Below are 13,118 nucleotides of genomic sequence, written 5' to 3'. Positions count from 1 at the left end.
CCACACAATATGCAATAACTTACTTTGAAAAAAATAATTGGCTCCATGCAGACAGACTCAGAGCTTTTGTCTGTATCATGCTCTTAAACTGAAGAAATCATCAATAAAAACTATACAGTATTTATAATGTCTTGTAATTATAATACATATTAATAATGCTAGTAACATTTAAATTAAAGTAAACCTTTATTTGTCATTGCTGTTCATTGTTTAGTTTTGTAATGTTAGTTGAAGGTAAATAACTTTATCCTGAATAAATAAATAAACAAACAAACAAAAAAAAATTAAATTAACTCTTATTTCTGTAAGCAAAACTTTAACTTAAATATTGAACATTTTGAAGTGCTTTTTTTTCCCAAAGTGGGAAAACAAGTTGGATATGGTCCTTGAGTTTTTTGCCAACACTTGATAATGGCATTCTTGGTTGATTGTCCATGTCTATAGGATCATATTGACCATCCAGTTTGAAGCTGAAATATTTCCACAATGAGACATTTTGCTTTATAATTATATTTTTTTCCTCCTCATTTTTGTTACTTTGCGAAACTTATCACTGGCGAGTAGCGATGCTCTCTTCTGTTCGTGCTTCCTGTGTGTGCAATCTCGCTTTGTCGCTCTCCGCCCACCGAGAAAAAGATTGTGAATGACTTCAAAGGCTCACTGCCTTCATTTAATTCCACTAATAAATAAACACGCTCAGATGCCCAGAGCGATGCACAAAGTGAGACCTCTTTCTCCATGTTTAAAGCGAGGAGGAAATGCGAGGCTCCACAATTCTTATTGTTGGTGAACATGTCTGTCACTCAAATGCCGGTGACGGCAGAGGAAAAATACACCTCAGCCTCTTGCGGTTACATTATCGCACTGATGTAGATTTGACGTATCGGACAGACCTATACTGAATGATCAAATCCCAATGTATAATATTTACAGGTGACGTCTTGCTCAGTAGCTGTGGTACAAAATTGCTGGTATCCAGAATTATTCACAGCGATTCACTTTTTCTACATGTTGTTATGTTACAGCTTTATTCCAAAATTAAATGAATAAATTTTAGTCCTCAAAATGTGAAAATTGTGAAAAGTTAAACTTTTTTTTTTACAAATTGATTAAAAATAAAAAAAAGTATTCACAGCATTTGCTCAATACTTTGTTGATGGACCATTGGAAGCAATTACAGCCTCAAGCCTTTTTCAATACGATGCCACAAGCTGGGCACATTTCTCTTTGGGCAGTTTTGCCCATCCCTTTTTGCCCATTCCTCTTTGCACCACTTCTCAAGCTCCATTAGGTTGGATGGGAAGCATTACTTTTTTGTATCCAAGATGTTTCTGTACATTGTTGCATTCATCAAATTAGTCTAGTTAGGGAGGTGACCAAGAAGTCACTCTGTCAGAGCTACAGCATTCCTCTATGGAAAGAGGAGAACCTTCCAAAAAGACAATCATCTCTGCAGCAATTCACCAACCAGGCCTTTCTGGTAGAATAACCAGATGGAAGCCATTTCTTAGTAAAAAAGTTTGTCAAAATGCACCTGAAAGACTCTCAGACCATGAGAAACAAAATGTTCTATTGTGATGAGCCAAAATCGAACTCTTTGGCGTGAATTCTAGGCATCATGTTTGGAGGAAACCAGGCACTGCTCATCAACAGGTCAATACCACCCTACAGTGTAGCATTATGGTGACTGCATCAAGATTTTCACACTGTCATTATGGGGTATTGTCTGTAAAATTTTAAAGGACAAAAATTGATTTATTACCATTTACTTATTCCACCATTTCTGTTTAGGTTTTCTTTCCCACTTGCCTCTTATGGTAAAAGTGTCATTATGTTATGATTGAGCTGCTCTGATACTTACTATTTACTTACTTGTAAACTTCTTTCCTATTCGTTCCAAGTTAGTGCGTTAACAAGTACTAATCAAAAATGTTCCTCTGCCACCCTGCAGTGTACTTGACTCACTTGGACTATGCAGACACAGAGCGCATAATGACAGAGAAGCTTCACAACCAGGTAAATGGTACAGAGTGGTCGTGGAAAAACCTCAACACACTATGTTGGGCCATTGGCTCCATCAGTGGGGCGATGCATGAAGAGGATGAAAAGAGGTTCCTGGTCACAGTCATTAAGGTATGAAAGGGTTTAACAGTGCACAAACAATGCTTTTCACTGAACAAGTGTGACTGAAAATAGACGATTGTGAAAAATATGTTGCTCGCATGTGATACATGTTTTGGTTTCAGGATCTGCTGGGTCTCTGTGAGCAAAAGAGGGGAAAGGACAACAAGGCCATTATAGCCTCCAACATCATGTACATTGTAGGCCAGTATCCTCGCTTTCTCAGAGCCCACTGGAAGTTCCTCAAAACGGTGGTCAACAAACTATTTGAGTTCATGCATGGTAATGTTGATAAAGAGTACAATTTATTAGTATTTGTAAAAAAATCTAGGTTGTGGTTGATCATAATCAATGGTTTTTCAGAGACTCATGATGGAGTTCAAGACATGGCTTGTGATACATTCATCAAGATCGCCCAGAAGTGCCGGCGTCACTTCATCCAGGTGCAGGTGGGAGAAGTGATGCCCTTCATTGATGAGATTCTGAACAACATCAATACCATCATTTGTGACCTTCAGCCACAGCAGGTCAGCAATACAGAGAGACTGTTGTCATACAATCAAGTTCAACCGCTCACCATGTGTTTTGTTTGTGTGCAGGTGCACACGTTCTATGAGGCGGTAGGTTATATGATTGGGGCACAGACAGACCAAGCTGTACAGGAGCATCTGATAGAGAAGTACATGTTACTGCCTAATCAAGTGTGGGACAGTATCATCCAGCAGGCCACCAAGGTAAAATATATACCGTATTTTTCGGATTATAAGTCGCAGTTTTTTTCATAGTTTGGCCGGGGGTGCGACATATACTCCGGAGCGACTTATGTGTGAAATTATTAACACATTACCGTAAAATATCAAATAATATTATTTATCTCATTCGCGTAAGAGACGAAGCAAATGTCAGCAATCGTCACACACACGTCAACCAATAAGAATTCGGCGGGGACGGGTCATGGCAGAAGTGCATTGTGCGTCATGGCAGAAGTGCATTGTCGGTCATGGGATGCTAACTGCTACTGTGTCCGTAGCTATTAAAATGGAACATTTCAACATTGGCGGTAACTTATAAAAACTGAGAAGGGCTGAACTAAAATGGCACCGAAAAGGAAATCATATACTGCAGATTACAAACTGGACGTAGTGAAATATGCAGCAGAAAACGGCGATCGAGCAGCAGAAAGAAAGGAAGTGGCGCATACCAGGAGCGACAACAAGGAAGAAGATTTCATCGGATTTAGCGATCAGGAGTGACAGATTGTTTGGTAAACGTATAGCATGTTCTATATGTTATATTTATTTGAATGACTCTTACCATAATATGTTACGTTAACATACCAGGCACGTTCTCAGTTGGTTATTTATGCGTCATATAACGTACACTTATTCAGCCTGTTGTTCACTATTCTTTATTTATTTTAAATTGCCTTTCAAATGTCTATTCTTGGTGTTGGATTTTAAATACATTTCCCCCCAAAATGCGACTTATTGTGCGACGTATATATGTTTTTTTCCTTCTTTATTATGCATTTTCGGCCGGTGCAACCGACATATACTCCGGAGCGATTTATAATTCGAAAAATACGGTACTCGTTTGACAAGAGGATCCCAAATAGGAATGCATACCAAAACTCTGTATCATAATGTCACCGATTCTGACATAAACGGTAGTAAGCAGTTACTTAATCTCAGGGTAAATGAATGCAAATGCTTAAAGGTGATATTGTACAAGTAATATATTGTCAGTAATACAGCATCCTGACAGAAGCACACAAGAGTCTGACACTCAACATGCCAGCAGCAGTGGTCAAATCCAAAACTACACACGCGGTTAGCTGTAACCGTAGCACACAGAACATTTCCTCATTACGCACCAATCACAGTCATGGCAAGTGAGCTGCATTTAAGGACAGTGCAATTGTAAACATTACAACACAAACAAGTGAATTTTTTTTTTGCACATTCTGTTTTCTGTATTGTTTTGACAATTATATTTTCTTGTGGATTTTATTTGTCTTATTTTTGAATGTATTACTTATCATTTCATTCATATTATTGAAGTATTCATATCATTATTGATGTTGCACTTGCATGTCACAAAATAAGGCAAACACATCTGATTTTTTTGTATCAGATGATATGCAAACGATACCAAATCCTATTCCCAAAGTGTGGCAGTATTGCTAGGATGTTACTGATGTCACGTCCGGCTCACGTCCGGCCCAATGAATACTGGTGGTGGTCAACCTAGCTCTGTTTTCAAAGGGTTCTCTGCTCCATTTAGCATTTCTCGAAGAAAAAATGCCCTATACTTGTGTTGTTTTGGCTGTACAACCCGGGTCGTTCAAATCGCAGTTCCTCGAGAGGATATCCAACCCGGCTAAAAAGTGAAAGATTCGTGGAAACGACGAGAAAAGCAGCACACGCTCCAGTCCAAGGGAACAGAGTCGAAATCATGTGTTTGCTGTGATCACTTAGTTAAAGGTTTTTTGATATACTTTACTATATTGTTTGATGTGGCGACTTGTCCAGGGTGTACACCACCTTCCGTCCAAGTGCAGCTGCGATAGGCTCCAGCACCCCCCGCAACCCAGAAAGGGACAAATGGTAGAAAATGGATGGATGGATGGATACTATACTCCCATTTAAGTATTATCTTGATATTATATGTATTTCTTAAATGCCTGTTTGCTACGAGTGTTTCGAAAAGCACAAACTTGGCGTGTCTAAATAAAAGAAAGCAAATGTGAGCAAAACCTAAAAGAGTTAAGCTTTTACTTAAGGCAGCAATCATAAATGAAGCTTTCAGCACTTACACAATCTTGACAGCTATAGTTATGTTTTGATAAAGACGGGAAAAAGCACTCTTCTCGTAAACAGCGCGTGCAACAGCCACAAACACAGGACTATAGACGCGAAGTTAAATCATGGAATGCATGCTTACTCGAGCAAAAATGTTGCAAATTGATACCAATTTCCTTGACCCAACTACACACAAATAAGTTGTATACTTCCATGTTTTTCCAAGTTTTCATCTGTTTTGTTTTGTAGAATGGCGTCTGGAGCACAATCGTTCGATATGTCTGGAAATGCGACTGACGTAATCCTTGATTTCACTCAACAAATCTTTTTTTGAAAAAGTATAGGGATACGTGTCTAAATAAAAGAAAGCAAATGTGAGCAAAACCTAAAAGATTAGATTTTTTTTTGCTCGTATCTGATTTTTGCAGGAAGATTTAAGCCTCTTTTGTACTCTGATAGTTTGCGGGCTGCTTACTATAGAACAGCCATCTTAGCTTGGTCGACCACCACTGGTTTTCACTTCTGGAAAGAAGTCACATATCAGAATACCAGCTCTTGTAAGTGTTAACTTCAAAGGCACAGACAGGAGCATGATATGAAAACATAAACATTTTATGATATAGTACATACAAAGAGATACGGTAGGCTCCGGCACCCCCCGCGACCCCGAACGGGACAAGCGGTAGAAAATGGATGGATGGACTATAATACAAGAAACTATATGTGGGTGGGATTAACTACACTGTTGAAGTGAGTCATGTGTATTGACCTCATGTTAAATATGCATTAATGAATCCTATTCCTCTTGCTGCATTTCTCCACTTTCAGAATGTAGACATTTTGAAGGACCCAGAGACCGTGAAACAACTGGGCAGCATCCTAAAGACAAACGTCAGAGCCTGTAAGGCTGTGGGACATCCATTTGTCATCCAACTGGGAAGGATTTATCTCGATATGCTCAATGTGTACAAGTGCCTCAGCGAGAACATATCTGCTGCCATTCAGACAAATGGTATGGGAGGTGTGTGTGAATTACGGTGTTCATGTAATTAGACAAAGATTTAGTGAGTGTTTGTCCCCGGAACCGCCATACTATTTAAGTTATTTTTTTCAACTTTTATTTGACAAAATAGTACACTGTATTACTAATCAATGTTTGTTTGTGTTAGTTCCCAGTTTTGAGTAAGTAATCTTGACATTTGGTCCAATGCTAGATCAACACAAGAGACACGATCTCCTCATGCACTTCAGTGGTTTTAAACATTAATCCTTGATCAATACAAACATGTATTAGGACATTTTCATACTACATTTAATAATCACACTTTTATTTTGTGCACAATTCAATCTCTAAAGAATATATACTGCTAGCAGTGAGAATTAATTTAAAAAAATTTGAACTTCAGAAATACTAAGGTAGTGTCCTGAACAAGTTAACTGTCAAGAGTAAAACTAATTACAATTGCGTTTGATTGTAATTATTGAAATCCTTTACTGCTTCATGACATAGCCACTGCACATTAAAACATAACACTTACCTGTAGGTTTAGAGCAGCAATGTTCTGATTAAAGCAATACCTAGAGTAGGACATCGGCTTTATCTTGCATTATCATAAGCATGTATAAATTAACTTTAATCTTTCTTCAGTGGTCAGTAGTCCATGATGGGGATTTAGCTACCAAAAACTCAACTAGGCCACTATTTATTTTCCCTTGTGTGTAAACTTTTACTCTCTCTCTGTGTCGCAGGAGAGATGGTGACCAAGCAGCCTCTGATCAGGAGCATGAGGACTGTGAAACGAGAGACCTTGAAACTGATCTCAGGCTGGGTCAGCAGATCCAACGATCCACAGATGGTGAGAAATTATCTGGAAATCCATAAAGACAACGGCAAGGAATCTCAAAACCGTCGTATAAAAATGTCCATATTTGATTCAGTGTGTCCTGCTCACTGAATTTTCTGACATCTGAAGGGTTCCAAAGCTTCTGTCAGCCAGATGCAGGCAGATGTGTCACTGTGAGGAAATTGTGGAAAAGTACATTTTGACTGCAAATGATGTGTATTGTATTAAATTAAATGTTGGATTTTATTAATTTCATCTATTAATTAACATGCCTAAAATTAGAATTTTTTTTTACACCTTGTAATCTCTGGACTTGTTTCTGCCTAGTTTAATATATTGTTGTGTTCATTTTACTGATCCTTCTTGTCCCCTGGCAGGTGGGTGAGAACTTTGTACCCCCGCTGTTGGACGCCGTCCTCATTGACTATCAACGGAATGTTCCAGCTGCCCGGGAGCCGGAGGTTCTCAGCACCATGGCAACCATCGTCAACAAGCTGGGGGGACACATCACGAGTGAGATACCCCAAATCTTTGACGCCGTCTTCGAGTGCACTCTAAACATGATCAACAAGGTACGACTGGAGTCTTAATATTTCATGTATATATTTTACCAATATTTCAGCATTTTTTGTACTCTGAAGTCAGCACACATTTTCACCCTTGAATATACTTGTTGCATTTTCTTGCGTTTCACCATTTTCAGTTTTGAGTTTGGCCTCAGAAACTCGGGCAATGCTCCTGTGTTGAGGTACTACAACGGACTCACTCCTCTTCCCTGCAGACTTGCGTAGCGTGACGTACACCTCCAGAAAAAAGCCTTAAAGGAGAACTTCACTTTATTTGGAATTTTGCCGATCATTTACAATTTTTATGTAAGACAAGAACGCATACATTGTTCTTTATGTATTCTAAACATTAAATAAAAACGATCAAAAGTTCGCTTACAATGGAGCCTATGGGAGTCGCTCTATTCTGCCTGTGAAAGCCCTTAAAAACAACCAAACACCTCCATTAAGGTTTTATAGATATAGATATGCTATGTATACAAGTACATATGTAATGTAGTAACAGGAACATTTATAATAACATTTGATATTTATGTATTTTGATCATTTTAAGCATACGCGGCGCATTAATTTTTTTTTTCCCACTACATCACTGATTACTGCTCACTGCAGACTTCATGAGAGCCAACAAACATAATAAAACATCACTTACTGTGCAATATCTGCTGTTACTAACTGAGAGAATCTTGTTATATCCCCGTTTTGGATGAAAAATGACTCTTAATCCTCATGAAGAAAAGGGGGGATGAACCTAGGGTCTTTTTGTGTCGTTCTTGCGATTACCGGGTCTAAATTGGCTGTCAAAGTGTAACAGCTTGTCGGATTACATCCTCGTCCTTCTACTATCGGTTGAGAGGCATGATTTATGATCTACAATAAACTTTCACGAGCAAAGAAAGCGAGGAAGCAGCTTACCACTTAATGATGTAAACATAGGCACACGCGCTTGTGATCGCGCCCCCGCTATAAATAGTTTGTCTGCGTTAGCGATTATAATAACAATATCACTAATACTTGGTTAATATTCATGTCCCAAAATGTAAATAAAGTATTGTTGGCGATTTTTGGATGTTTTTTTATTGGGTTTTATGGGCAGAAAAGAGGTCCTTCCATTGACTCCGCTGTAAGCGGACTTTTATTTACGTTTATTGACGAGTTAGAATGCATAAAAAACATATCCATTGTCATGTCTTTAGATAGATAGATAGTACTTTATTGATTCCTTCAGGAGAGTTCCCTCAGGAAAATTCAAATTCCAGCAGCAGTGTACAGAATTGAGATCGAATTTAAAAAGCAAATAATGAGGGTATATGTTATTGTTTTGCATCCCCTGTCATCCTAGTACTCCCCTGGCCCCCAGAGAGGAGTTGTACAGTCTGATGGCGTGTGGGACAAAGGGGTTTTTGAGTCTATTAGTCCTTAATAAAGGTTGTGAACGACAGGCAACATTAAAAAAAAGTGCAGTTTCCCTTTTAAGCTGTGGCAACGTGGACCATAAAGGCTTTGATTGGTTGGCTTGTGTGTTTACGATTTGTTCAGAAAACATACAGCACATCTTTGCAAACACCTCCTCCTCCGATTTCTCTGATTATTTCCAAAAACGCATTCATTTAGTTTCAGGTGCAATAACACTCTGCTTCTCTCTTTAATTGTCACTGTTAGCACAAAGGAAGCTAACAAGCTTTTTTTGATTGATTGAGACTTGTATTAGTAGATTGCACAGTTCAGTACATATTCCGTACAATTGACCACTAAATGGTAACACCCGAATAAGTTTTTCAACTTGTTTAAGTCGGGGTCCACGTTAATCAATTCATGTTAGCTGAATGGTTGATTAGGGTTGTCGTTACTCAGAGTTGATCTCATGGCGCATACTCATCCCTGATTAAGAGCAGGAGCCATTTGCGTATCATCGCCAGTTTTTTTTGTCACGTGGCAAATTGTAGAAATAAAATGCACCAAAAAAGGGGAACATTTGACTAAAAGGCATAATGTAAAAAGAAAAAGCTAAAATGTTGATACTAATAACCAGAGGCGTAGCACCAAATTTTGGGCCCCCATGCACAAGACTCTTAAGGGGTCCCCCACCTCCCACCCTAAACCCAACGTCGCTGCCCCATACACACACATTATCTCTATGTGTTTTTTTCCCGTGCTGCATAAACCTAAATACATTTCTATTATGCTGCCACAGGTAGATATATTATATTTTACCTTTCTTCTATTACCTCATTCTGGTTCCAAAATGCTGGTGACGCTTGCTTAAAGGTGAGTTTTGATGACGTTAAGTCTGTGGAGTGAAATGTTCCAAGTTAAGAACGAACCATTCAGCATTTTTGATGGGAGGGTGGAGGCAGTCTTCGACACTCCTAATTTGAATCAAGTCAGAGAGTGACAGCTAACAGTTTGACATTACGGTAACTGTAATTCCAACCCTTGATGCTGAGTGCCAAGCAGGGAGGTAATGGGTCCCATTTTTATAGTCTTTGGTATGACTCGGCCGGGGTTTGAACTCACGACCAACCGATCTAAGGGCGGACACTCGAATGTTGCAGAAGTTGTTGATTGTTCACAGTCAGCCGTGTCTAAAAATCAGAAACAAGTGCAAACATAGGAAGGTTGTAGAAGGCAAGCATACTGGTAGACTTAAAGAAAACTTAAAGCAATATGTCTCAAAAAATAAAATTCACAGAAAAACAAATGAACAGCAAATAGACAAAAACTGGAGTCACCATCTGTGACCGAACAAGAAGAAACCACCTAAAGGAAAAGGTATTTAAATACAGAAAAGCTAAAAGAAATCCCTCATTAACATCTAAACAGAAAAAAAACAAGGTTCTGATTGGGCTAAGGAAAAGCAATCGTGGTCAATAGATCAGGCAAGGCGATGATGATCCTGGAACTTTTGTTTGGTAATGTTCCAATGAGATTTATGAAGACGACTGCCAGAAGAAAACATGCAGTGATGATATGGGGCTGCATGTCAGGTAAAGGCACTGGGGAGATCCTTGTCATTACATCATCAATAAATGTACAAGTTTACATTGACATGTTCTTATTCCATCAATCGAAAGGATGTTTGGGGAAGATGAAATCATTTTTCAAGATGATAATCCATCTTGTCATAGAGCAAAAACTGTAAAAGCGTTCTTTGAAGAAAGATACATAAGGTCAATTGTGATTTTGGATTTTAAACCCAATTGAGCAATCTGTAGTGGAAATTGAAGAAAATGGTGCATGACAAGACTCCAACCTGCAAAACTGATCTGTCAATCAGAGAAAGTTAGAACAAGCTTGAGGAAGAGTACTTTTTGTCACTCGTTAGGTCCAAAATTGAGTGATTACATATTTTCACTTTGCTTGATCCAAAAATGAAACTGTTACTGACTACCACAATTTCTATTCTTGATTTAATGTAGTGTTTATTAAAGCCAAAAAGTTGCCGTTTGAAATGACTATTGTTTTGTGTCATGTCTATTTGTTTTTTCTACACAATTAAATAACTAAAGGAACATCTTCCAAGTGTGGTGGTTCCATCATTTGTCCCAGGGTTTGTAAATGTATTTTCAATGAAATAGTCGCACAGTTAAATGATCACAGAACCAAATGCGCATCTTGGATGAAGTGATGTGACAGAGTTACGTTGAGGAGGAGGATGCTGCGCAGCCACAATCCGCACAATTGCACAGCTTTTTTCTCTTAAGCACATGGGAGAATAGTAGCCAATGTGAAAGGGAACCAGAACAGGTATGACTGTTTGCGTCCCGTTGTGTTTGAAGCAATGGTCAATGTTTGTATGTCGCCTTACAATTAAATTGCTGGAAGTGGGTGTGTGAACACGCACAAAGACTGAGCAATGTCTTTGTTTAAGGAAGACAAGTACAGTGAATCAGAATCCTCCTGTTCTGCAGTAATACTCATTCCAATGAAATATTGCATTATTGAGAAGTACTGTGACCATTTTCTCATTGTGTCATCAGAACTTTGAGGAGTATCCTGAGCACAGAACCCACTTCTTCTATCTACTGCAAGCTGTCAACTCACACTGCTTCCCTGCATTCCTCGCCATCCCCCCCGCACAATTCAAACTGGTGCTGGACTCCATCATTTGGGCCTTCAAGCACACCATGAGGAATGTTGCCGACACTGGTGAGGGCCTCAATTCCTTCATCTTTCTGCATGTGCTTACGGGCCAGTCCACCCTGAATCTCTTGTTGTTTGTGCCATCAGGTCTGCAGATTCTCTACACGATGCTGCAGAACGTGGCACAGGAGGAAGCAGCAGCTCAGAGCTTCTACCAAACTTATTTCTGCGACATCCTGCAGCACATCTTCTCTGTGGTCACTGACACGTCTCACACCGCAGGTGAGTTTGCACACATGGTGAGAACCAGACAGAACGCCAACACACTGACCACTTCCTTGCTTGTCCTTCAGGTCTCACCATGCACGCTTCCATCCTGGCCTACATGTTCAACTTGGTGGAGGAGGGCAAGATCACCACAGCACTAAACCCCGCCTCTCCTGCCAACAACCAGGTGTTCATTCAGGAGTACGTGGCCAACTTGCTGAAGACTGCCTTCCCTCACCTGCAGGAGTAAGACCACTGACCACCCTTGCTCTGCTCATTAACAGTCCGTCTAACCTCACCTGTCTTCTTTGCAGCGCTCAAGTTAAGGTGTTTGTGACCGGCTTGTTCAGCCTAAACCAGGACATTCCTGCCTTCAAGGAGCACCTTCGAGACTTTCTCGTCCAGATTAAGGTGAGACCTCTTGGGAGTTGTTGTGTTCAAGACTTACCCTCAAACCGCTCAATGTCTTTTATATATATATATATATATATATATATATATATATATATATATATATATATATGAGTACAGGCCAAAGGTTTGGACACACCTTCTTATTTCAATGCATTTTCTTTATTGTCATGACTATTTACATTGTAGATTGTCACTGAAGGCGTCAAAACTATGACACCTGTGAAGTGAAAATCCTTTCAGGTGACTACCTCTTGAAGCTCATCGAGAGAATGCCAAGAGTGTGCAAAGCAATAATCAGAGCAAAGGGTGGCTGTTTCAAGGAAATTAAAATATAAAACATGTTTTCAGTTATTTCACCTTTTTTCGTTAAGTACATAACTCCACGTGTTCATTCCTAGTTTTGATGCCTTCAGTGACAATCTACAATGTAAATAGTCATGAAAAAACAGAAAATCCATTGAATGGAACTGTACTATATATATATATATATATATATATATATATATATATACATACTGTATACATATATATATATATATATATATATGTATGTATGTATGTATGTATGTATGTATGTATGTATGTATGTATGTATGTATGTATGTATGTGTGTGTGTGTATAAATATATATATATATATATACACACAGACACATTAGTACAGGCCAAAAGTATGGACACACCTTCTCATAACTACTGTTTACTTACACAGCATTAAAACGTGCACATACCGTAGTCACTTCCTGTTCAATGCAAAGTAGTCTTCAAAATAAGAACATGGTAGTATTAACCTTGACTTGACTCTTACAAAATGCACCCTTTTAATTTAATTTTGTAGATTGTTAGCAACCACACAAAAAATTTGCACAATTAAGGGAGCTTTATTTGCCACCGCCAGGCGTTAGTTAGTTAGTAACATAACACAAAAATATATACCGGTAGGCAGATTTTGACGAATAACTCAGAAAATGGATAAGAAACAAGTGAATAGATTTTTGGGGGTGATCCAGATCATTGTCTTGA

At 38.9% G+C, this 13,118-nt stretch overlaps 1 protein-coding gene across 3 annotated transcripts in view; it reads left to right on the top strand.

Moving 5' to 3' along the window:
* The window catches only part of xpo1b (exportin 1 (CRM1 homolog, yeast) b), a 50,210-nt gene that overhangs the window by 35,491 nt on the left and 1,601 nt on the right, over positions 1-13,118 (top strand). For 2 of the 3 annotated variants that reach the window (XM_061963168.2, XM_061963186.2), the window contains exons 14-24: positions 1,952-2,133; positions 2,247-2,403; positions 2,485-2,648; positions 2,721-2,855; positions 5,751-5,943; positions 6,672-6,778; positions 7,144-7,338; positions 11,313-11,481; positions 11,563-11,697; positions 11,769-11,928; positions 11,997-12,093. In XM_061963168.2, the coding sequence (XP_061819152.1) occupies positions 1,952-2,133; positions 2,247-2,403; positions 2,485-2,648; positions 2,721-2,855; positions 5,751-5,943; positions 6,672-6,778; positions 7,144-7,338; positions 11,313-11,481; positions 11,563-11,697; positions 11,769-11,928; positions 11,997-12,093 (1,694 nt within the window). The remainder of the gene's footprint in view (positions 1-1,951; positions 2,134-2,246; positions 2,404-2,484; positions 2,649-2,720; positions 2,856-5,750; positions 5,944-6,671; positions 6,779-7,143; positions 7,339-11,312; positions 11,482-11,562; positions 11,698-11,768; positions 11,929-11,996; positions 12,094-13,118) is intronic. The other variant, XM_061963178.2, reaches the window with a different exon arrangement.

This window comes from Nerophis lumbriciformis, linkage group LG02 (genome assembly GCF_033978685.3).
Source record: "Nerophis lumbriciformis linkage group LG02, RoL_Nlum_v2.1, whole genome shotgun sequence".
NCBI classification, from domain to species: domain Eukaryota; kingdom Metazoa; phylum Chordata; class Actinopteri; order Syngnathiformes; family Syngnathidae; genus Nerophis; species Nerophis lumbriciformis.
The sequence above is the reverse complement of the archived record's forward strand: the minus strand, read 5'-3'. Positions and strand labels throughout refer to the sequence as shown.